Consider the following 26,510-nt stretch of genomic DNA (forward strand, 5'->3'; position numbering starts at 1 on the left):
AGCAAATTAAAAATCCCCAGATGAAAACTAAATTAGAAATACTAAAAACCAAGGGAGAAATTAATAAAATCGAAAGTAAAAGAACTATTGAATTAACAAATAAGACTAGAAGCTGGTACTTTGAAAAAACAGATAAAATAGACAAAGTACTGGTCAATCTAATTAAAAAAAAGGAAAGAAGAAAACCAAATTGATAGTATCAAAGATGAAAAGGGAGACCTCACCTTTAATGAAGGGGAAATTAAGGCAGTCATTAAAAACTATTTTGCCCAATTATATGGCAATAAATGTAACAATTTAGGAGATATGGATGAATATTTACAAAAATATAAACTGCCTAGATTAACAGCAAAAGAAATAGAATACCTAAAAATCCTATATGAGAAAAAGAAATTGAACAAGCCATCAAAGAACTCCCTAAGAACAAATCGCCAGGGCCTGATGGATTCACAAGTGAATTCTATCAGACATTCAAAGAGCAAATAATCCCAATACTATACAAATTATTTGATATGATAAGCAAAGAAGGAGTCCTACCAAATTCCTTTTATGACACAAATATGGTACTGATTCCAAAGCCAGGGAGATCAAAAACAGAGAAAGAAAACTACAGACCAATCTCCCTAATGAACATAGATGCAAAAATCTTAAATAGAATACTAGCAAAGAGACTCCAACATGTAATTAAGAAGATCATCCACCATGATCAGGTGGGATTTATACCAGGAATGCAAGGATGGTTCAACATTAGGAAAACCATCCACATAATTGACCATATCAACAGTCTAACAAACAAAAATCACATGATTATCTCAACAGATGCTGAAAAAGCCTTTGACAAAATACAGCACCCCTTCCTATTGAAAACACTGGAAAGTATAGGAATAGAAGGACCTTTCCTAAAAATAATAAACAGTATATACCTAAAGCCATCAATAAACATTATATGCAATGGGGATAAATTAGAAGCCTTTCCTATAAGATCAGGTGTGAAACAAGGATGTCCATTATCACCTCTATTATTCAACATAGTACTAGAAACACTAGCAGTAGCAATTAGAGAAGAAAAAGAAATTGAAGGCATTAAAATAGGCAGTGAGGGGACTAAGCTATCACTCTTTGCAAATGATATGATGGTCCACTTAAAAAATCCCAGAGGATCAACTAAGAAGTTTGTAGAAATAATCAACAACTTTAGCAAGGTTGCAGGAACCAAAATAAATAAATGCACATAAATCATCAGCATTTCTATACATTTCCAACACATTAGAGCAGCAAGAGGTAGAAAGAGAAACACCATTTAAAATTACCCTAGACAATATAAAATACTTGGGAATCTATCTACCAAAACATAGCAATTATATGAAAAAAATCTTTATAATAAAAAAACTCAGACTCAAATATATACTCAAAAATATACTCAAATATACAAGGAACTAAATCAATTGTACAAAACGTCAAGCCATTCTCCAATCGATAAATGGGCAAGGAACACGAATAGGCAATTTTCAGACAAAGAAATCAAAACTATCAATAAGCACATGAGAAAGTGTTCTAAATCTCTAATAATTAGAGAAATGCAAATCAAAACAACTCTGAGGTATCACCTCACACCTAGCAGATTGGCTAAAATGAAAGAAGGGGAGAGTAATGAATGTTGGAGGGGATGTGGCAAAATTGGGACATTAATGCATTGCTGGTGGAGCTGTGAACTGATCCAACCATTCTGGCTGGCAATTTGGAATCATGCTCAAAGGGCTATAAAAGAATGCCTGCCCTTTGATCCAGCCATACCATTGTTGGGTTTGTACCCCAAAGAGATCATAGATAAACAGACTTGTACGAAAATATTTATAGCTGCGCTTTTTGTGGTGGCAAAAAACTGGAAAAGGAGGGTATGTCCTTCAATTGGGGAATGGCTGAACAAATTGTGGTATATGCTGGTGATGGAATACTATTGTGCTAAAAGGAATAACAAACTGGAGAAGTTCCAGGTGAACTGGAAAGACCTCCAGGAACTGATGCAGAGAGAAAGGAGCAGAGCCAGAAGAACACTGTACACAGAGACTGATATACTATGGTAAAATCGAATGTAATGGACTTCTGTACCAGTAGAAAGCAATGACACAGGACAGCTCTGAGGGATTTATGGTAAAGAACGCTACCCACATTCAGAGGAAGGACTGCAGGAGAGGAAATATATAAGAAAAACAACAGCTTGAACGCATGGGTCAGGGTGGACATGATTGGGGATGTAGACTCGAAACTACCACACCAATGCAACTACCAACAATTTGGAAATAGGTCTTGAACAAGGACACATGACAAAACTAGTGGAAATGTGTGTTGGCCATGGGTTGGGGGAATGCGGGGGGTGAAGTGGAAAGTGGGAGCATGAATCATGTAACCATGTTAAAAATGAATATTAATAAATGTTTAAAATTTAAAAAAAATTAGGGGAAAAAAGAGGATTATACTAAGAGAAATGCCAAGGAAGAGGTAAAATAAGTAAATTATACTACAAAAAAAGATGCATGGGGGAAAGAATAGTATTACAGAAGGGGAGGATAAGGATGGTGATAGGTAATACTTAAATTTTACTCTCATTGGAATTGGTTCAGAGAGAGAACAGCTATATTTATTGGGGCATAGAAACCTATCTTACCCTATATAGAAGAAGAAGGGGAATAAAGAAGAGAGTGTGTCTCTATAGGGGAATAATATGAGGGAGGGAAAATTTGGGGGGTTAATGAAAAGACCCTAAAGAGAAGTAGGAGGGGAATAAAAAAGAGGGGGTAAGAAGGGAGGTAAAATAAGAGTGGTTGGGAAAGGGGGACTGATTAAAAGCAAAACTAGTGTGAAGGTGAAATAGTGAAAGGAGAAAGGGCAGGATTAAAAGAGGAAATCAAAATGATAGGAAATACATGGATGGTAATGTGAATGTGAATGGGATGAACTCACCCATAAAATGGAAACACATAGCAGAGTGGATTAAAAACCAAAATCCCACTATCTGTTGTTTACAAGAAACAGAAATGAGGCAGGCAGACAAACACAGGGTAAAGGTTAGAGATTGGAGCAGAATTTATTGGGCATCAACTGAGAAACAGCAATCATGACCTCTAACAAAACTAAAGCAAAAATAGATCTGATTAAAGGAGATAAGGAAGGTAATTACATCCTGAAAAAAGGCAGCATAGACAATGAAGAAATATCAGTATTCAACATTTATGCACCAAATAGTATAACATCCAGATTTTTAAAGGCAAAACTACTGGATCTTAAGAAGGAAATAGATAGTAAAACTATACTAGTAGGGGACCTCTTCCTTCCCCTATCAGATCTAGATAAATCAAGCCAAAAATAAATAAGAAAGAAGAGAAGTGACTGAAATGTTAGAAAAATTAGAGTTACTAAGTGATCACCCTAATGTAAGTATTAATAATATGGAAATAGGTCTTGATCAATGACATATGTAAAACCCAGTGGAATTACTCATTAGCTATGGGGCAGAGGAGGGAGGGAGGAAGGGAAAGAACATGAATCATGTAACCGTGGAAAAATATTCTAAATCAATTATTTAAATAAAATTCTTCAATTAAAAAAAGAAAAAGAAAAAGAAAAATTAGAGTTAATATCTGGAAAAAAGTGAATAGGAATAAAAAGGAATATACCTTCTTTTCAGCAGCACATACTACATATACAAAGATTGACTATATACTAGAACAGTGATGGGCAAACTTTTTAAAGAAGGGGCCAAAGGAAAGGAAAAGCTCATCTGTCAGTCTGTTTCTAAGGCAACTCTTTCAAAGTTTCATTGTATTGTATCCTACTCAGTGTATTCATCAGATTAGGAATAATGTTGCATGGCCTCAGGGGGCCGCATCTGGCTCACACACTATAGTTTGCCCATCACTGTACTAGGACATAAAAACATTGCAAACAAATGCAGAAAAAAAAATACAACTTTTTTGGATCATAATTGTGTAAATGGAATTAGCTCACGCCCATTCATAGTTAAAACTCTAGCCACCAGAGATAATGTCATCCCCACCTCCCTTAGTGGGGAGGGGAGATGAGTTACCCACATGTGACAATAAGTAACAAATCAAGAACAAGGGACTGCCCTTTGGGCAGTCCAAAACAGAGTTGAGGCTGTCATTTTTCCACTTGAATTAGAGATGGACCTCCAGGAAGTGACAAAAGCTGCTATCTTTCAAATATGATGGTAAACTTCCTGTTGAGTTAGTTCGCGCTTGGAACTTGGTGCTGAAGGATCTCTGTTGAGACCTCAGGTGGCTTCCCCCACTGAATTGTCACGTGGTTAAGTTAGGCTGACTTCCTTGTGCCTCTCTTGGTATTTCTAGAGTCTCCACCCTAAAGGAGGCTTCTTTACCTCTCAAATTGTCTAAGGCCTTGCAGCTGGTAGCCTTGTTTTATTAACCTCTAGATTCTCACTCTCACCCGGCCCCGACCTCGGGTGGTCTGGATCAAAGTTTCTCTCTTTCTATTTTCCTACCTTCAACCTTCCTAATTGTAAATAAACTTCTATAAAAGGTATCCTGACTTGGATCTATTTTAATTGTGGAATCAAGCTAATTGATTCCTGGCAGCCACACCTTAAATACAAATATCTAAATTCCCCTCTTACATAATGCAATAAAAATTATAATTAGCAAGTGCTCATGGAGAGGCAAATCAAAAATTAATTAGAAATTAAATAATCTAATTCTCCAGAACTCGTGGGTTAAAGAATAAATCATAGAAACAATTACTGATTTCATTGAAGAGATTGACAATGAGGAGACAAAATATCAAAATTTATAGGATACAGCCAAAGCACTACTCAGGGAAACATGTATGCCCCTGAGTGCCTCTATTCACAAAAAAGAGAAAGAGGGGATTAATGAATTGGGCATGCAACTAAAAAAATTAGAAAAGAACGAATAGGAAATCCTAAAAATCAAAGGAGAAATTAATAAAATTGAAAGTAAAAGAACTACTGAACTTTAATAAATAAGACTAGGAACTGGTATTTTGAAAAAAACAAAATAAAGTATTGGTTAATCTAAATAAAAAGAAAGAAGAGAATCAAATTAACAGTATCATGAATGAAAAGGGCGATCTCACCTGTAATAGAGGAAATTAAGGCAATTATTAAGAGATATTTTGCCCAAGTACATGACAATAAATATGGCAATCTAAGCAAATGGATGAATATTTACAAAAATGTAAATTGCCTATATCAGTGATGGGCAAACTATGGCCAGAGGGCCAGATGTGGCCCCCTGAAATATTCTAACTGGCTGCGTGACATTATTCCTAATCTGACAAATACAATGAGGATACAATACAATGAAACTTCAAAAGAGTTACCTTAGAAACAGACTGACAGATGAGCATTTCCTTTCCTTTTGCCCCCTCTTTAAAAAGTTTGCCCATCACTGGCTTAGATAAACAAAAGAGGAAATAGAATACTTAAATAATTCCGTCTCAGAGAAAGAAATTGAACAAGCCATCAAATTAGGAATTCCCTAAGAAAAAATCCTCAGGGCCAGATGGATTCACAAGTGAATTCTATCAAACATTTAAAGAACAACTAATCCTAATACTCTACAAACTATCTGACAAAATAAGCAAAGAAGTAGTCTTACCAAATTCTTTTTATTTCACAAGTATGGTACTGATTCCCAAGCCAGAAAGATCAAAAACAGAGAAAGAAAACTATAGACCAGAGATGGGCAAACTTTTGAAGATGGAGTGCCAGGCCCTGCCCCCACCTCATACCACATTCTGTGCCTAGTGCTGAGTTCACACTTCTTTCCCCCACCCTTACTCCACCCAGGAGAGGGAGGAAGCACTCCCATTGAACAGCTGGGCAAGGGGAAGGGCAGGTGATGCAATTAGGCTTGGGGAGAGGGAGAGGGAAGTGCTCAAGCATTCTACTCCCCCCTAATTATATGAGCTATGATCTCCTCAAAGCTATCTCCTCTCCAAAGTGGAAATTGAGGGGACGTTGAAAATTTCAAAGTACACTCTCTTTAGCCAAGGAACCAGAAGCCATTTCAAATGCAACACTTTATTGTGAAAGAAAGAGAGAAAAAGGTAGTCAGAAAAAAAAGCAAAAAAAGCTCCAGCTTACAGGAAAACCTCTTATTTTTAGGAAAATATAACCCTCAGGTTAAATGACATCATCCTAAGATTCACCCCATCACAGTCCAGCTTTCCTGAAATATTGTCCAATTAACCTTTTTTTAGCAAATGGCCAAGGGTTGAAGTAAGGTTTTAATCTGGATACTGGGGTGATTAGGAAATCTACCTCTGAAAAGCCACTATTTTCCCCTCAGGCAAGGGACCCCTTTGAATGCAAATTGAACAGACTAAAGTAGCCAAAGATTTCCTATGAAAGAAACTTGGGAAGAGGATTATAGAACAATGAAGAGGCCTAGCCTCTGGTTCATAAAACTTATTCCTAAATTACTAGACTATAGTTTTGAATATTTTTAAAGTACAAACTCAAAAGGAACATCCCCAAATCACAAAAATACTTTGTATAGCAAAGACTTTGGTTGTTTCTGTCTCCTGCCAAAGGTAATTAAAGAAGCCATTGTATTCTGAATGGGGTGGGGTAATCTTGTCCTCCTATCTTGAAGAGACCTGCTTACCAACTCGTACTGGGGAGAGGGGGAGAGGAGGAGTCCAGCTGCACCTTTCTCCAGCTTTACCATTAGGAACTCTGGCGAACTCTGTGCTGCAGGGATGGGTGCACTCGGTTCTTGGGACACTGGGTCCTTGGCATGTGTGACCATAGAGAGGTCTATGTGTGCCATTTCTGGCACATGTCCTATAGGTTTGCAATCATGGCTACAGACCAATCTCCTTAATGATGCAAAAATTTTAAATAAAATACTAGCTAAAAGGCTAAACAGCAAGTTATCACAAGGATTATTCACGATGACCAGGTGGGATTTATACCAGGAATTCAAGGATGGGTCAATATTGGGAAAACCATCCATATAATTTACCATGTCAATAACCAAACAATAGTAATCACATGCTTATCCCAAAAGATGCAGAGAAAGCCTTTGTAAAATACAATGCTCATACATATTGAAAACACTAGAAAGCATAGGAATAGAAGGGCATTTCCTCAAAATAATGAATGGTATTTATTTAAAATCATCAGCAAGTATCATCTACAATGGGGACAAGTTAGAAGCCTTCTCAATAAGAACAGGAGTGAAGGAAGAATGCCCATTATCACCACTACTATTCAATATTGTATTAAAAAAGCTAGGAATAGCAATTAGAGAAGAAAAAGAAGTTGAAGGGATCAAAGCAGGCAATGAAGAAACTAAACTGTCATTCTTTTAAGATAATATGATGACATACTTGGAGAATCCTAGAAAATCAATTAAAAAGCTAGTGGAAACAATAACTTTAGCAAAGTTGCAGGCTACAAAACTAACGCATATAAATCATTAGTATTTCTACATATTTCCAACAAAACTCAGCAGCAAGAGTTAGAAAGAGAAACTCCATTTAAAATCACTCTAGATAATATTAAATATTTGGGAATCTATTTTCCAAGACAAACTCAGGAATTATATGAACACAACTACAAAACACTTTTCACTCAAATAAAACTAAACCTAAATAATTGGAAAAACATTGATTGCTTACGGGTAGGATGAGCTAATATAATAAAAATGACAATTCTACTTAAATTAATTTACTTATTTAGTGCATACCTATTCAAACTACCAAAAAACTTTTTTATAAAATTGGAAAAAAATATAACAAGGTCCATCTGGAAGAACAAAAGGTCAAGAATATCAAGGGAACTAATGAAAAAAAAATGTGAAGGATAGAGGGCTAGCACTACCAGACCTTCAACTGTACTATTAAGCAGCAATCATCAAAACAATATGGTACTGGCTAAGAGACAGAAAGGTAGATCAATGGAATAGACTTGGGGTAAATGACCTCAGCAACCTAGAGTTCAATAAACCTAAAGATCCCAGCTTTTTGACACTATTTGACAAAAACCGCTGGGAAAATTGAAAAACAGTAGGAGAAAAATTGGGTTTAAATAATCATCTCACAGTGTATACCAAGATAAATTCGAAATGGGTAAATGACTTAAATATAAAGAGTGAAATCATAAATAAATTATGTGAACATAGAATAGTATACCTGTCAGATCTGTGGGAAAGGAAGGAATTGAAAACCAAGCAAGAGATAGGGAACATTACAAAATGTAAAATGAGTGATATTGATCATATTAAATTTAAAAGATTTGTTACAAACAAAACCAATGTGACCAATATTAGAAAGAAAACATCAAACTGGGGAAAAATTTTATTAAAAAAAACTCTGACAAAGGTTTAACTTCTCAAATTTAAAAGAAACTAAGACAAATATACAAGAAATCAAGACATTCCCCAACTGACAAATGGTCAAGGGACATGAATAGATAGTTTTCATATGATGAAATCAAAACTATCAATAATCACATGAAAAAGTGTTCTAAATCCCCCCTGATCAAAGAAATGCAAATTAAATCAGTTCTGAGATACCACCTCATAACTAGCAGATTGGCTGATATGACAGTAAGGGAAAGTGATAAATGTTAGAGGAGATGCAGCAAAAAAATAAACTCTGGTGGAGTTGTGAATTGATTGAATCATTCTCGAGGGTAATGTGGAATTATGCCTAACGGATGATAAAAGCATGAATATCTTTTAATCCAGCAATACCACTACCAGGTCTGTAACCCAAAGAGATATTTTTTATAAATGGGAAAGGACCTGTTTGTACAAAAATATTTATAGCTATACTTTTTTGTGGTGGCAAAGAATTGGAAATTAAAGCAATATCCCACGATTGGGGAATGGCTGAAAAAACTGTAGCATATGATGGTGATGGATACTACTGCGTTATAAGGAATGATGAATAGGATGATTCCAGAAAGAACTGGAAAGACCTATGTGAACTGATGTAGAGTGAAATAAGAAGAACCAAAACATTATACACAATAACTGAAATATTGTGGGACAATCAAATGCAATAGGCTTTGCTACTAACAACAATATAATAATCTGGGAAAATCTGAGGGATTTATGCTATCCATCTCTTCCAGAAAGAACTGTTGGAATAAAAATGCAGATGAAAACAAATGATTTATAAATTGTTTTTTGGGATATATGATTTGGGGTTTGGATTTTATAAGATTATTCACTTAAAAATGAATGATATGGAGTTCCAGGTTAAGAGGGCAGCAGAGTAAAAAGCAGCTGCTTAACCTCTCCTAACCCACACATATAGGAGTCCTCAAGAGGACATAAAAACAAATCGAGAGGAACAAAGGGACCCCACAACAGGGCACAGCATTGAAGGTACGTGGGATCGGGGCATTTCCATGCTATAAGGGGGGAAACAGCTCTCACTAAAATGTGAGCTGAGAAACCCCCTCCCCCCCCCATACCACCTATAGGGGAAAAGACAGCCCACAAGAGTTAGTGCAAGTTTGGGGCATCCATTAAGTCCTTGGCAGCTACCTGGGATCACCAGGGCCTGCTCCTGAGAGCAGCAAGACTTAAGACCCCAAGAGGCAAAAGAACACATGGACTTTGAACACAGACCTTGAGTGCTGGCACGGACATAGGTGCAGACGTGGATCCTGAGCACAGGCACAGACCTTGGGTGGGGACCCAGTGCAGAGGGGTGCATGACTGTGGAAGAAGTGCCCTGAGACTGTTAAAGGAGCTTCGGGCAGAGGAACAATCAAGGGGACCACCAGGAGGCTTGACCCTGAGAACAACTAGACCTGAGACTTCAGGAGCCTAAGAGTGCAGACAGACCCTGGGCATGAGGATAAAGCTGAGAGGGTGCTGGGCTAACAATGGCAAGTCAGTCACAAGAACCCCAAAAGAGAAAGATCAAGAAGAAATCTTTGACACTCAAGAACTTTTACACAGAAAAAATCCAGACAACAGAGCAAACAGCAGAGGAGAACAAACAAGTAACCATATCCAAACCTTCCAAAAAAATGAAAACTGGTTACAAGCTCTTGAAGAGTTCAAATCTGAGATTATGAGAAAGATGGAAGGGATCTGGAAAGAAAATGACAGTTTAAAAAGCAGAATTTCACAATTGGAAAGAGAGGCTCAGAAATCAGATGAATTGATAAGCAAATTCGAGACCAAAATAAAACAGCTGGAAAACAGGATAGACCAAATCAAAAAGGAAAATCAAAAGATTATAGCAGAAAACCAGTCTCTAAAGACCAGAACTGGGCAAGTAGAAGCCAATGATCTCTCAAGACAGCAAGAACAAATAAAGCAAAGTCAAAAGACTGATAAAATAGAAGGAAACATGAAATATCTCACTGAGAAATTGACAGATCAAGAAAAGAGGTCTAGAAGAGACAATTTGAGAATCATTGGTCTTCCTGAAAAAACAAAAATTAATAGAAATTTGGACTCCATACTAAAAGAAATTATTCAACAAAAATGCCCTGAAGTTCTAAAACAAGAGGGCAATATAGACATTGAAAGGATCCATGGATCACCCTCTACACTAAAACTTGAAAAGACAACCCCCAGGAATATAATAGACAAATTCAAGAGCTTCCAAGTAAAAGAAAATTTTTTACAAGAAGCCAGAAAGAGACAATTCAGATATCAAGGAGCTCCAATCAGGATCACACAGGATCTGGTAGCCTCTACACTAAAAGACCACAAGGCTTGGAATATGATATTCAGAAAGGCAAGAGAACTGGATCTACAACCAAGGATCACCATCAAAATTGACTATATACTTCCAGGGGAAAGTATGAGCATTCAACAAAACTGAAGATTTCCAAGTATTTGCACAGAAAAGACCAGGGCTAAATGGAAAGTTTGATATCCAACCACCAAAACCAAGAGAAACATGAAAAGGTAAATAAGAAACAGAGGGGAAAGAAAGAAAACTCTTATTTTTAAATTTGCCTCTTTAAGGGCTTCAATAAGATCTAATTATTCGTATCCCTATATGAAGAAATGTTATGTGTTATTCTCTGTAGTGAACTCCATTCACTATTATAGTATCCACCATTATAGTAATTAGAGGAATTATTCATAGGGAGAGGTTGGAGTACTAAATGGTCTAAGATGATATGGGGGTAGGTGGGAAAGAGGGGGGTGAATAGTAGATGGCACCAAGAGAAATGTGAATGAATAAGAAAAAATAGGATATTCTATACCACACAAAGAGGGCATGGGAAGGGGAGGGGATGAATACTATTAAAAGAAGGAGAGGAAGAGAGCACTAAGAGGTAATATTTAAACCTTAATCTCAGTAGAATTAATCCTGAGAGGGAAGAGTAGCTATATCCATTGGGATATAGAACTCTATCTAACCCTACTGAGAAAGTCAGAAGGGATCAACCAAGGGGAGCAGGGGAGTGGGGAGGTCAGAAAAGGGAGGGGAGGAGAGGAGAGAGGGAATTCATTAGGCCTTAAAAAATAAAAAGAGGGGAATAATAAGGGAGGACTAGAAAGGGAAGTAAATCAAGGGAGACAGGTTTAAAAGGAAATAGCGTAAAAAGGAAGGGTAAAACTAAGAGAGGATACCAAAATGTTGGGGAATCCACAACTGATAATTATAACTCTGAATGTAAATGGGATGAACTCACCCATAAAACAGAAGCAAATAGCAGAGTGGATTAGAAACCAAAATCCTACCATATGTTGTCTACAAGAAACACATATGAGGTGGGTAGACATACAGAGATTTAAGGTAAAGGGCTGGAGCAAAATACTTTGGGCTTCGAATGAGAAAAAGAAGGCAGGAGTGCCTATTATGATTTCTGACAAAGCCAAAGTAAAAATAGATGTGATTAAAAAAGACAAGGAAGTTTATTACATCCTGATAAAAGGCAGTATCTTAGACAATGAGGAAATAACAGTGCTCAATATGTATGCACCAAATGGCATAGTATCCAAATTCCTAAAGGAAAAACTGGCAGAGCTCAAGAAGGAAATAGATAGTAAACCATACTAGTGGGAGATCTAAATATTCCTCTTTCAGATTATATAAATCAACCCAAAAAATAAATAAGAGAGAGATAAGCGAGGTGAATGAAGTCCTAGATAAATTAGATTTAATAGATATGTGGAGAAAAATAAATAGGAACAAAAAGAAATACACCTTCTTTTCAGCTGCACATGGTACATTCACAAAGACTGACCATGTAATACGGCATAGAATCATTGCAAACAAATGCAAAAGAGCAGAAATAATAAATGCAACCTTCTCAGATCATAATGCAATAAAAATAATAATTAGTAAGGGCACCTGGACAAGCAAATCAAAAACTAATTGGAAATTAAATAATATAATTCTCCAAAACCAGTCAGTTAAAGAAGAAATCATAGAAACGATCAAGAATTTCATTGAAGAGAACAACAATGATGAGACATCCTACCAAACTCTGTGGGATACAGCCAGGGCAGTACTCAGGGGAAAATTTATATCCTTGAGGGCATATATTAACAAATTAAGGAGGGCAGAGATTAATGAATTGGGTATTCAACTTAAAAAAATAGAAAGCAAGCAAATTAAAAATCCACAAATGAAAACTAAATTAGAAATACTAAAAATCAAGGGAGAGATTAATAAAATTGAAAGTAAAAGAACTATTGAATTAATAAATAAGACTAGAAGCTGGTATTTTGAAAAAAACAGATAAAATAGACAAAGTACTGGTCAATCTAATAAAAAAGGAAAGAAGAAAACCAAATTAATAGTATGAAAGATGAAAAGGGAGACGTCACCTCTAATGAAGGGGAAATTAAGGCAATCATTAAAAACTATTTTGCTCAATTATATGGCAATAAATATAGCAATCTAGGTGATATGGATTAATATTTACAAAAATATAAATTGCCTAGATTAATAGCAAAAGAAATAGAATATCTAAATAATCCCATATCAGAAAAATAAATTGAACAATCCATCAAAGAACTCCCTAAGAAAAAATCAACAGGACCTGATGAATTCACAAGTAAAGTCTGTCAAACATTCAAAGAACAACTAATCCCAATACTATACAAATTATTTGATATGATAAGCAAAGAAGGAGACCTACCAAATTCCTTTTATGATACAAGTATGGTACTGATTCCAAAGCGAGGTAGACGAAAAACAGAGAAAGAAAACTATAGACCAATCTCCCTAATGAACATAGATGTAAAAATTTTAAATAAAATACTAGCAAAAAGACTCCAGCAAGTGATCAAGAGGGTTATCCACCATGATCAGGACGGATTTATACCAGGAATACAAGGATGGTTCAACATTAGGAAAACCATCCACATAATTGACCATATCAACAATCTAACAAACAAAAATCACATGATTATCTCAGTAGATGCTGAAAAAGCCTTTGACAAAATACAGCAACTCTTCCTATTGAAAACACTGGAAAGTATAGGAATAGAAGGACCTTTCCTAAAAATAATAAACAGTATATATCTAAAACCATCAACAAGCATCATATGCAATGGGGATAAATTAGAAGCCTTCCCAGTAATATCAGGCATGAAACAAAGATGCCCATTATCACCTCTATTATTTAACATTGTACTAGAAACACTAGCAGTAGCAATTAGAGAAGAAAAAGAAATTGAAGGCATTAAAATAGGCAGTGAGGAGACTAAGCTATCACTCTTTACAGATGATATGATGGTCTACTTAAAAAGTCCTAGAGAGTCAACTAAAAAGCAAGTAGAAATAATCAATAACTTTAGCAAAGTTGCAGGATACAAAATAAATGCACATAAATCATCAGCATTTCTATATATTTCCAACACATCACAGCAGCAAGAGGTAGAAAGAGAAACACCATTTAAAATTACCCTAGACAATATAAAATACTTGGGAATCTATCTACCAAAACAAACACAGGAATTATATGAACACAACTACAAAACCCTTTCCAAATAATTAAAACTAGATCTAAACATTTGGAAAAATATTGATTGCTCATGGGTAGGACGAGCTAGCATAATAAAAATGACCATTCTACCTAAATTTATTTATTTATTTAGTGCAATACCTATGAAACTACCAAAAAAACTTCTTTACTGAATTAGAAAAAAACTAAAACAAAGTTCATTTGGAAAAACAAAAGATTAAGAATATCAAGGGAAATAATGAAAAAAAAATGTGAAGGAAGGGGGTCTAGCAGTACCAGATATTAAGCTATACTATAAAGCAGTGTTCATCAAAACAAAATGGTACTGGCAAAGAGATAGAAGGGAGGATCAGTGGAATAGACTTGGGGTAAGTGATGTGAGCAAAACAGTGAATGATAAACCCAAAGAGCCCAATTTTGGGGACAAAAATCCACTATTTGACAAGAACTGCTGGGAAATTTGGAAAACAATATGGGAGAGCATAGGTTTAGATCAACATCTCACACCCTACACCAAGATAAATTTAGAATGGGTGAATGACTTGAATATAAAGAAGGAAACTATAAATAAGTTAAGTGAACATAGAATAGTTTACTTGTCAGATCTCTGGGAAAGGAAAGATTTCAAAACCAAGCAAGAGTTATAAAAAATTACAAAATGTAAAATAAATGATTTTGATTATATCAAACTAAAAAGCTTTTGTACAAATAAAAACAATGTAGCCAAAATCAGAAGGGAAACAACAAATTGGGAAAAAATCTTAATAACAAAAAACTCTGACAGGGGTCTAATTACTCAAACATACAAGGAGTTAAACCAATTGTATAAAAAAATCTAGCCATTCCCCAATTGATAAATGGGCAAGGGACATGAATAGGCAATTTTCAGATAAAAAAATCAAAAGTATCAATAAGCACATGAGAAAGTGTTCTAAATCTCTAATAATTAGAGAAATGCAAATCAAAACAACTCTGAGGCATCACCTCACACCCATCTGCTTGGCTAAAATGAAAGAAGGGCAGAGTAATGAATGCTGGAGGGGATGTGGCAAAACTGGGACATTAATGCATTGTCGGTGGAGTTGTGAACTGATCCAACCATTCTGGCTGGCAATTTGGAACTATGCTTAAAGGGCTATAAAAGAATGCCTGCCCTTTGATCCAGTCATACCATTGTTGGGTTTGTACCCCAAAGAGATCATAGATAAACAGACTTGTATGAAAATATTTATATCTGCGCTTTTTGTGGTGGCCAAAAACTGGAAAAGGAAGGGATGGCCTTCAATTGGGGAATGGCTGAACAAATTGTGGTATCTGCTGGTGATGGAATATTATTGTGCTAAAAGGAATAATGAACTGGAGGAATTCCGTGTGGACTGGAAAGACCTCCAGGAACTGATGCAGAGCGAAAGGAGCAGAGCCAGAAGAACATTGTACACAGAGGCCAATACACTGTGGTAAAATCGAATGTAATGGACTTCTCTACTAGCAGTAGTGCAATGACCCAGGACAATTCTGAGGGATTTATGGAAAAGATGCTACCCACATTCAGAGGAAGAACTGCAGGAATGGAAAGACAAAAGAAAAACAGCTGCTGGAACGCATGGGTTGAGGCGGACATGATTAGGGATATAGACTCAAAACTACCACACCAATGCAACTATCAATAATTTGGAAATAAGTCTTAATTCCACGTTAAAACCAGTGGAAATGCTCATCGGCTATGGGGGCGGGGGGATGTTGGAAGGTGAAGGGGAAAGTAAGAACATGAATCATGTAACCATGATAACTTTTCTAAAAAATAAAAATTATTTTTAAAAAAATGAATGGTATGAAAATAAGTTTTGAGTGATAATACATGTACAACTCAGACCGAATTGTTTGTCAACTCCAGGAGAATGGAAGGAAGAAGGGAGGAGACAACATGAATTATATAACTTTGGAAAACTAGTATGTAAATTTGTTATTAAGATAAAGATAAAACTATAAAAAGACTCCCATGCAATTATTTCTCTTAAAGGAAAATGATTTATGCTCTATCTTTTGTTATTTATAAGTGACATCTTGTTATTTGTTGTTAACACTAATATTTGTGAATAGGATATATTCTTTAATGCAGGTAGATTATATAAGAGTATGGAGAAAATCTAAAAGCATTACTCTATGTAACTGTAATATCTAGTTCATTTTAACTAGTATTTCGAAACTGGTTATGTTTTATTACAGATAATTTTGCCTAGCTTTTTATGGATCTCATCCCAATCTATTGTTACAATAGAAGGGTGAAACATCTTTTGGATAAATTCATGTATTTTGCCATTTAGCTTAGATATAAGAAGCCACAAGTTGCAAAGAGTGTTATCTAAGAATCTTGCAGAAGGATAAGATTCTTTGCAGAATCTCATTCTCCTGAGGGGGGATTAAGAATTAAAAACTGGCAAAGATTAAAGTAAATAATAACAAATAATAAATAATAACATAGAATAACTGATCATGGAAGTGATAATTTAAGTGAAAGTTTTTGAAGAAAGTATAATCAGATATTTATAAAAAAATTAAAATAAATAAAATATATAAATATAAATATAAATCTGTTTCTAATTGTCTCTAAGTCACTGAGCATATTCTAATACCAAGTTGAAAAAAAGCTGGGTTTACTGGAAGTTTTCCAAAGTGGATACTTGGTTCAGACAGAAGTGAAAATCAGCAAAAAGTATAGGAAATGTAAATTCCTTTAATGTAGTAGTTCATAATCGTACATCCTTTATATTAATAAAATTAGAAACCAAAGGTTTGAGTTAGCTCTCATCATCTGGCCTAATTATTGGCAATGCAAAATTTTAGTAACTGTGTTAAACTGTATTAAGATCTATTTTTCAAGCAATTTTAAGGGGAAAAAGGTATCAGTAACCCTGGACCAAGAGAAAGCACATCTGCCAGAGGAGCTGCTTTAAGGACCAGCATGATTCCGGATGGTCAAAGAAGATGACAACAACAGTAGAGACCCTTGGAATCAGCCTGCTGCAACATGAGACTTTGACTCCGTGGACATAATGGGCTGGATAGTAGGGGTTAGGCCACCTATCACTTCTGTGTCTCTCTCATGCACCATTATTTTGTTGATTTGTAAGACTCTTTTACCAGAATGGGAGTGCCCCCTTAATGGCTCCCTGTCGATGCATCTATCAATCTTTTTTGGCATCACGTTTTAAAACACACAAACATCACAGTTAGGCACCATGTTCAGAGTGCTTCATTAGGGATACTGAGGTCCAGTTTCTCCAAGAAGCAGAGAGGGAATTGTGAGAAATTATTTTTCATGTACTGTATTAATTCCTGAATATTGGGGAGAATTATTGTGTATTTCTGTGTCTTGCATATGAGTCAGAGATATCATTTAGTCTGCTGCTCTTTGCATTTTCTTTGCCCTTAACAATCCCAAGGAATGTCTTCCTTTTTAACAGAATTTGGTTAATAGATGAAAGGAAAAAGGGCCTTTTTTCTGGAAGTGGCCTGTCCACATGTGGGGATGGAAAGGGATGGACAAGTTGATGGACCACCTCTTACTTAGCTATCACCATCTAATGATGTCTTGGGGGGGCAGCTGGGTAGCTCAGTGGATTGAGAGCCAAACCTAGAGATGGGAGGTCCTAGGTTCAAATCTGGCCTCAGACACTTCCCAGCTGTGTGACCCTGGGCAAGTCACTTGACCCCCATTGCCTACTCTTACCACTTTTCTGCCTTGGAGCCAATACACATTATTGACTCCAAGACGGAAGGTAAGAGTTTAAAAAAAAAAGATGTCTTGGGATGGGTCTGAATAACGAGTTCCTAAATATCTATTTAATTGGGCTGCTGACTCAGTTTGGGCCGCCCCTGGTTGCAAGAGAGCCATGGAGACCTATATCACTTTATTGGTTATGATGCTGGCCTAATCAATAATCTTGCTATAATCAATAACATATTCTTACCCCAAAATCAGCCTCCTGAGATAATTTTAATTGTCACATGACTAAATTATCCATAACTTTTGATGATCTGGCAATTCCACTACTGGGGCATATACTCTAAGGAAGTCAAAGGCAGAAACAAAAGTCCAACATATACTAAAACATTCATAGGCACATTCTGTGGTAGCAAACAGAACCAAAGTAGGTGCTCATCAAGTGGGGAAGGACTACAAAAACTTGTGGTGTTTAATATAATAGAACATTAATATGCAACAAGGAAGAGTCCACTGGGGAATCTCCATGAGCCTCAGACACACTGCATGCAGAGTGTAACAAGCAGAACAAAAAGAAAAAAGCAGAACCATGACTACAAAGCCATAAAGAGCAAGCCTGCTAAGAGCTCAGAGGCAGACCTGAGGCACAGCTCCCTACTCTGGGCAAAGGGTCAGGAAGGACTACAAAGGCCTAGTGTTACACGCACAGTCAGACTTCATCATGGTATCTCTTGTTTTAGTTTAACTGGTTCCCTTTTTTCACGAGGGAAGTATCATCCTGAAAGGGATCAATAGATAAATATATCCAGAAATGATAAAAGTAAAAACAAGACATCCTTGTCATTTTGAGTTTTTATTTTGTTTTGTTTATAAAGAAATCTAAACTAGAAAAGGGAAATTGTTAGTATTCTACAATTCAAAGAAAATTGACAACAGGGTGACTGCTACCAGGACAAAATATTTACAAATAAAATGGAAACTTAAAAATGCATTCCTACTGAGATGCCAACCTAGAAACCAGCCCATTTTTCTGGCATATAAGTTTGAACAACCTTAGCGGTTATTTCATGTGACAACACAATTTCTGACATGCATTTCCTTCAATGAACTTTTGTAATTTTGACATATTTGTTTTAAATGTAAATTGTTCATCCTTGGCTACTCTCAGAGATCTTAATCTCTTTAAGGGAAAGGCCCATGTAATGGTCACTCTTTACACAGCTGGATACCTTGAAGAAAAATAATACTTAACTAATGTTAGAATTTTTAAAATGAAAAGGTGTATAGTTACAGGCTAATAAGCTATCTTTCAAAGTAATATGAGGGTTGGAGAAAGTAATTCTATATTTAACTTTTTAAAATCAGGGAAGATTTTACTAAGAATCAAAAATATATTGTGTATCTGCTGATTTGGTATTATTATTTACTTCCTATTTGTGAAAATTTAAATTAAAATATTGTGGTTATTTCTAATAAAAAATGTCTTCTAGTGTTTACAAAGTGAAGGTTTACATGCAGATAAACCAACACTTAAACTGAACCCTTTATTAAAGATTCTTAAAACTAAAAGAAATATTCTTGAATGGCATATCCAAACTTATATATATATACATATCTCCTATATGGACTATCCCCTTAAACTTACTTTAAAACTTCAAATAATTGGTATTCTAATCTGAAATTAAATCATGACCTGCTCATCTCATTAGGTTCTTAATTGCTGAGGTCCAAATAAAATCACCACTTGATGGCCAGGATGATGTTGAGGTTCCCCTTACATATACTTAAAAAAATAAACTTATCTACTAAATAAATTCTCTCATTTTTTATATTTAAACAATAAAGAAAAAACCAAGTCCACCTGAAATAATTTTCAGTTAAACAGTCTTACCTGAGGTATGTGCCATATATGAAGAATAATGTCATCATTAATCCATTTAAAACAAAAATCACGGTAATATAAAAGCAAGCAGGGTCTCCCAATCCTTTAAAAACAACAACATAGCACTGAGTTTTTTTTAGCAAAAAAAAAAAAAAACAACAACAAAAAAACAACTAACCTAGCCTATATGACAGTCATACTGTTTCTGACATATTGGGAACTAATCTAGTCTATAGTACAGTCATATTGTTCCTGACATATTGGGCATAACAATCAACTAGACTTGATGGGGAAGTCACCAGTTGGGAAACTACAGGTCCTAGTTGTGATTCTTATTACAGATGGATATTATTTGGCCATGGATCAAATTCTTTAGCATGTCAAATGTTTGGGACAGCATTTTGCCCAATGATGTCACAATTTAATCCTTCCATTTCATTAAAACTCATGGGTGAATATCAAAAAATAATGACAATAAAAATCCACAAAATTAACTAATTAGAAATAATTTAATAAGTATATATGATATATCAGGCCTTGTATTAAAGTGCCAAGAATGAAATCATCCCTCCCTTCTTCCAAAGAACTTACCTTCCACTTAGAAACAAAAACATGTGTGTGTGTACCTACACACACACATACTGCACAGTATTTAAAATATACATACACAGTATTTAAACACAAGATACTAAGGGAGGGATGATTCAACTAGTAGACTGTTGGGTGGGTAGGTGAGTAATCAGGAAAGACTACATGCATAAGTTGGCATTTGAGCCTCTTTTTAAAGAAAAAGAAGATCCTTTAAGACCAGGAGAGAAGTACATAGACATCGAGACAGGAGATGGCATGTCATTAGTGATGAACAGGGAAAAGGTCAGATCGCAGAAGGTCAGCAAGGTCTAATAAAGCTAGAAGGTTTAGGCGGGGTTCACATTGTGAGAGCTTTCAAAGATAAAGCAGAGGAGCTCATTCATATCTTATCCTAAAAAGCCAATGGAGACAAACATGGGCATTACAAGATCAAGTGTGCATTGAAGGAAGATGATTTTGGCCACTGTAGAAGATGGAATAAAGTGTGGAGAGACTTGAACAGGAAGGCCAATCATGCGAGGGGTGATGAGGGCCTGAACCAAGATGGGACCTGTGTCAAGTGGAGAAGGAGTTGGATGTGGGAGAGACATGCTGTGAAGAGAGACATGCAAAATCTGACCACTGACTGTAGAGCAGAAGCTCCTTGTGGGTAGGGATGGTTTCAATCCTAGTACTTTGTTCCCAGCAGATGAGGTTAACCAGAGACAATATTTGAGAGAGAAGAGAAGAGACTCAGGACAGACCTTGGGCAAATAACAGTACAAAATGAATGGCAAGTCAGTAAAGAGCCTGAGGAGGATTTTAACAGGTACAAGGTTAATCTAGAGAAAGTACAATGAAACTCCAGCAAGAAAAGGAGTTTTCCTCCAGGAGGTAAAGATGATCAACAGTGCCATATACAGTTGTTGGACTAAAAAGGATTAGGAAGAAGAAAAGACCATCCAATTTGACAATTAAGAGATCACTAGTCACTTTGGAGAAGAGCGAACAAAACCACTACAAGTGGCATTTTCAGTGTTCTGATATAAGTCATAAATGTGCTAGAAAATGTTTAATAGCAGGGTAGTTTTTCAATTTCCACACATGCTAGTCTTGAAAAATAAAATATGACTATGTTAAAACAAAAATTTTAATGCTATGACATAAATGAGTCTCCCTTTTACTATCACTGAACTCACTGACTTTCCATAGTTCAAAATATTTTTGCAAATTTGTCTTTTGCAACTGTCTTCAAATCTGATTTAGAAAATTAGTCTCAACATTTTATAGTCACACCAGAGTTTTGAGCAAGTCTTATGCAGTCTGGACATTCACTTTATTCACAAGACTTGAATCTGGCACCCTCAAAAACAACATAACACAAAAAAAAAAAATCACTTAACTGATTTTACGTCCTCATGAAATGATTATTATGTGCCAGACACTGCTAGGTACTAAGGATACAAAAATGAAATATCCTCTCTTTCCTCAAGGAACTTACATTCTAGCAAAAAGATCAATATGAACACTTTTAACATAGGACAGAGTGAGAGATCTAAGAATAGCTAAGACTAAGAGTCTCAAAAAATGTGTTATGGACAAAAAGACTAATAATTGGGAGTCTCCTGGCAGACTTCACAGAATAAACTCAGATTTGAACAAAGCTCATGATTCTGAAAAGATAAAGATGAAGTGGAGCTGACTAGACCCCAATCCTATGCAAACACAAGAAGGGGTCGACAGGTAAGTCTGACTTGGACATAGAGGAAAGTTGGTCGAAATAAGATTAAGGAAAAGGTTGGCACCACACTGTGTATTTATAGTCCTTCCTAGGGTTCACAGGGAGCCACAGAAGGTGTCTGAAGAAGGGAGTCACATCTAACCATGGACATGAGGCAGAGTGGTAAAGTAAAGATCACTCACTGACTTGGAACCAAAAGACTCTGGTTCAATCCTGAGCTCTGCATTTCATCACCTGTGTGACCTTGAGCAATTATCTTAAGTCCTCATCTATCAAAGGAGGAAGCTGTCCTGGGTAATCTAAGATCTTTTCCAGCTCTCAATGTTTAACACTTTGTGTTTCTGGAGGAGTAATCTGACAGCACTATTAATAGATGGATTAGAAAATAGAGACATTGTAAAATGCTTAGCATAGTGCCTGGCACATAGTAAACACCATATAAATGTTGGCTAGTTTTATCATTCTATAGTTGAGATTCATCTCTAATATAGATGATAACAGATACATGGAAGCAGATTCAATCAACAACAGGTAAGAAGTGAGGAGAGAAACAAAAGGAAGAAAGATAACATTGGAAAATATGGGAGATATAAAAACAAAAGATTTAAGTAAAAAATACTTTTTAAAAAAAGAGTAATCAGAAGCAACATGAAATACAGATCCTGAAAGAAAAAGTGGAGCCCAAAGAAGAGATGGTTGCAACCTAAAGGCAGGTAGTCATACAGGCCTGTAGCAGAGTGGTAAAACTGAGAACAGAGAGGGAGTCAGGGAGCAGCAAACAGACTGCTGGCTACTGAGTCAGGAAGTCCTAGCTAGGTTCGAGGCCTACTTGATCCATTCTGGGCAAGTCCTTTAACCTCTCAGGGCCCTAAGAAATTCCCCAAGACCCAAAGTTTTTCAGAAGAGTTGCTGAAAATGCCCCCTGGCATCGCCACACCAAGAGCAGATGAAGAGATGTTGTCACAATCATATTAAAAGGAGCCAGTAACAAGTGATGAATGAGAAGTAGAGTATGAGGACTTGTGGTAATGAACAAAAATCCAATCAAATGAAATGTGGAACCACCAGCAGGGAAGGATTAAATGTGTTCAAGCTAAAAGGAAAGGTCAGATTTGGATCTAGAGATCTGGTGCCATCTTTGTAGAAGGAGCAGTGGAATCTGAGGCTAAATAAAGAACTGCTTTGATGAGGTGTTTAGAGTTTACAGCATACTTATTTGGACCTTACAACCACCTTAGGAAATTTGTAGCATACCTATTATTTTCCCTCTTTTACCTATTTTTTAAAAACCAAGACTCTGCTATCTGGCCTGACTTGCTAAAGCTCACTGAGTAAATTAGTGCTGAAGTCAAAACCAAGGCCCAGAACTTTCTGATAGACTAAGCTCCCTTTAAGGCAGAAGCTCTGACCCTTTTTTGTGTCCTATGTCCCCTTTGCAGCCTTCTGGAAAAGCCTTTGGATCTCTTCTTAGAATCATGTTTCTATAAGTATAAAATAAAATACAGAGGCTCATAAAGGAAACCAATTTTAAAGAAATGAAAGTGTAATTTTTTTTCATCCAAGATCATGGACCTTCTGAAAGCTCTAACCCTGAATCCAAGGAGTTTACAAAACCTAGGTAAAGAAAGCCTGCTTTATAAAATGTAGAGAATAGAAGAGAATCAAAGGCAAATCTTAAGGTATAATATGGAAAAAGAGGAGCCAGTAAAGGAGTCAGCTAGGGAATAGTTTCAGAAGCTGAAGGAAAATGTCCCTATTTTTGCCCACGGCACCATCATATATTTCTTTTCACCTTGGTTTGCAACCTTAAAGCATCCTTGATTTCCCATTGACACTGCATAGTTTATCAGCTGTGAAGTTTGGTCAAGTTGCTCACCAGGATATCTCATCAAATGTCCCTTCTTTACACTCACATCACCCAGTTCAAAGTTTTCCCAACAGCCCTTCTTTAGTCTCTCCCATCCAGGCTATCTACTACCACAAGGATACCAAATTGACATTTCAAAAATGTAGGCCTAACCAGGCCACTCTGAGATTATGTTCTAGTGACTTCCAATGGCCTCTGGGATTGTAAACCAACTCCTTGGGCAAAGAACATCATTACCTGGCTTCAACAACCGTTCCAGGCATATTGAATATTCCATCCTCCCACCAAACTTGCCTACTTATTTGTTGCTCATACATTTCCTACTTCTGAGTTTTTGAATAGCTTCTCTTTCATATATAAAAAGTGCTCCCTCCTCATCTTCACTTCTTAAAATCCCTAGCTCCCATCAAAGCTCAATTCAAAGGCCATTTCTTATACAAGGCCTTCCAGATCTAATGCATCACCTTCTCCACCTCAAAATAATTTTGCCTTTACCTTGTATAAACAATTTTCCCAGAGAGAATATAAGCTCACTGAAATAAATACTAAATTTGTTTTAAGAGATGCTTAATAAATGCTTGCCAATCAACTGACTTCTGAAACTTAAGAAAGAAAGCATTCCTGACATAAATGGAGGTAATCCCCGTGGCCAACATCTACAAAGAAACCAAGGAAAATGACTGAGGAAAGGCCGCAGGAGGAGCAATAAGAAAATCTCTTGAAGAATTTAGGGAAATGTGACATTGTAACACCATCTGAAATGTCTATAGTGACAAAGCGGAGCAACCAGATAGATGCTCAGAATATTTCAAGTTTCAGGCAGTGAGCATTTAGGGGTCAGTAACCAGCAAATTACGAAAAATCAAGTCCCACTAGTCAGACATGGGTCTGACTTTAGGAAAGGAGATTGCAATGATTCAGAGAAAGGATAGAAATTGCAAACAGTCTAATTGTTTTTTAAAAGAATTTGACTATTCCTTTTATGACACAAATATAGTGCCAGGAAGAGCAAAAACAGAGAACAAAAACTACAAACCAATTTCCTTAATGACTGTAGATGCAAAAATTTTAAATAAAATACTAGTAAGATGATTACATCAAAAGGATCACTCACTATGACCAGGTGGGATTCATACCAGGAATGCCACAGCTAGTCTGATATTAGGAAATTTATCAGTATAACTGATATCAATAATGAAAGTAACAGAAATCACATGATTATCTCAATAGATACAGAAAAGGCCTTTGATAAAATACAACACCCATTCCTACTAAAAACATTAGAAAGCATATGAATAAATGGGTCATTCCTTAAAATGATAAGTAGTATCTATATAAAACCAGCAGCAGGCATCATCTGTATTAGAGATTAATTAGAAGCCTTCCCAATAAGATCTTCCCAACAAAAATGTCATTAATCACCACTAGTATTTAACATTGTACTAGAAACACTAGCTTTAGCAATAAGATAAGAAAAAGAAATAGAAGGAATTTTGAGGAAACTATACTCTTCACAGATGACATGGTATACTTAAAAGATTCCTAGGGAATCAACTAAAAAAGTAGCTGAAAAAAGAACTTGGCTCATGAGAGATGAGAATTTCCCAGGAATAAATAAAATTTTAAAGAATCAATATACAAGGAAAACATAAACCTGAGGGAAAAAAATTTGATAGCAAGCATCTCTGATAAAGGCCTCATTTCTCATCTATATGCAGAACTGAATAAAATTAATGAAAATACAAGCAATTCCCCAATTGATAAATAGTCAAAGGATATGAACAGGCAGTTTTCAGAAGAAATCAATGTTATCTATGATCATGTGAAAAAATCCTCTAAATCACTATTATTGATTAGAGAAATGCAAATTAAAAGTAACTCTAAGGTAACACCTAGCAGATTGGCTAACATGAGAGAAAGGGAAAATGATAAATGTTGGAAGTGTGGGAAAATTGGGAAACTAATGCTCTGTTGGTGGAGTTGTGAACTGATTCAACCATTATGGAGAGCATTTTGGAGCTAGGCTAAAAGGGCTATAAAACAGTATACATCCTGTGATCCTGCAATACCACTTCTAGGTCTGTATCCTAAAGAGAAAAGGGAAGAGGACCAAAATGTACAAAAAACATTCATAAACAGCTTTCTGTGGTGACAAAAAATTAAAAAGTGAGGGGATGCTTCCGGGTTAAGATGGCGGCAGAGTAAGAAGCAGCTCTTAACCTCTCCTGACCAAAACACACAAAACTCCTAAAGGGGACATAAAAACAAGTCCAGACGAACGGAGGAACCCCACAACAGGGCACAGCGTGGAAGTTACAGGAAATTCAGAAGAGAAAGAATAATAATAAAAAAAAGAAGTCTTTAACACTCGACAGCTTCTACACAGAGAAAATCCAGACAACCGAGCAAACAGAAGAGGAGAACAAACAACCATCCAGACCCTCCCCAAATAAGGAAAACTCCTCACAAGCTATGGAAGAGTTCAAATCTGAGATTCTGAGGAAAATGGAAGAGATCTGGCAAGAAAATAACAGCTTAAAAGGTAGAATCTTGCAACTGGAAAGCGAGGCTCAGAAACCAAATGAACTGATAAGCAAATTGAACACAAGAAATGACCAGATTGAAGAGGAATACCAGAAGATTATGGCCGAAAACAAGAAGATTATGGCCGAAAACCAAAAGATTATGGCCGATTACCAGAAGATTATGGCCGAAAACCAAAAGATTATAGCCGAAAATCAATCCCTAAAGGCTAGAATTGAG

The 26,510-nt window shown here is 36.1% G+C and overlaps 1 protein-coding gene across 1 annotated transcript in view; it reads right to left on the minus strand.

Moving 5' to 3' along the window:
* The window catches only part of LOC123230659 (probable C-mannosyltransferase DPY19L1), a 210,899-nt gene that overhangs the window by 154,120 nt on the left and 30,269 nt on the right, over positions 1 to 26,510 (minus strand). The window contains exon 6 of the mRNA XM_044656798.1: positions 19,579 to 19,672. Coding sequence (XP_044512733.1) covers positions 19,579 to 19,672 — 94 coding nt within the window. The remainder of the gene's footprint in view (positions 1 to 19,578; positions 19,673 to 26,510) is intronic.

Source organism: Gracilinanus agilis, chromosome 1, assembly GCF_016433145.1.
Source record: "Gracilinanus agilis isolate LMUSP501 chromosome 1, AgileGrace, whole genome shotgun sequence".
NCBI classification, from domain to species: Eukaryota; Metazoa; Chordata; class Mammalia; order Didelphimorphia; family Didelphidae; genus Gracilinanus; species Gracilinanus agilis.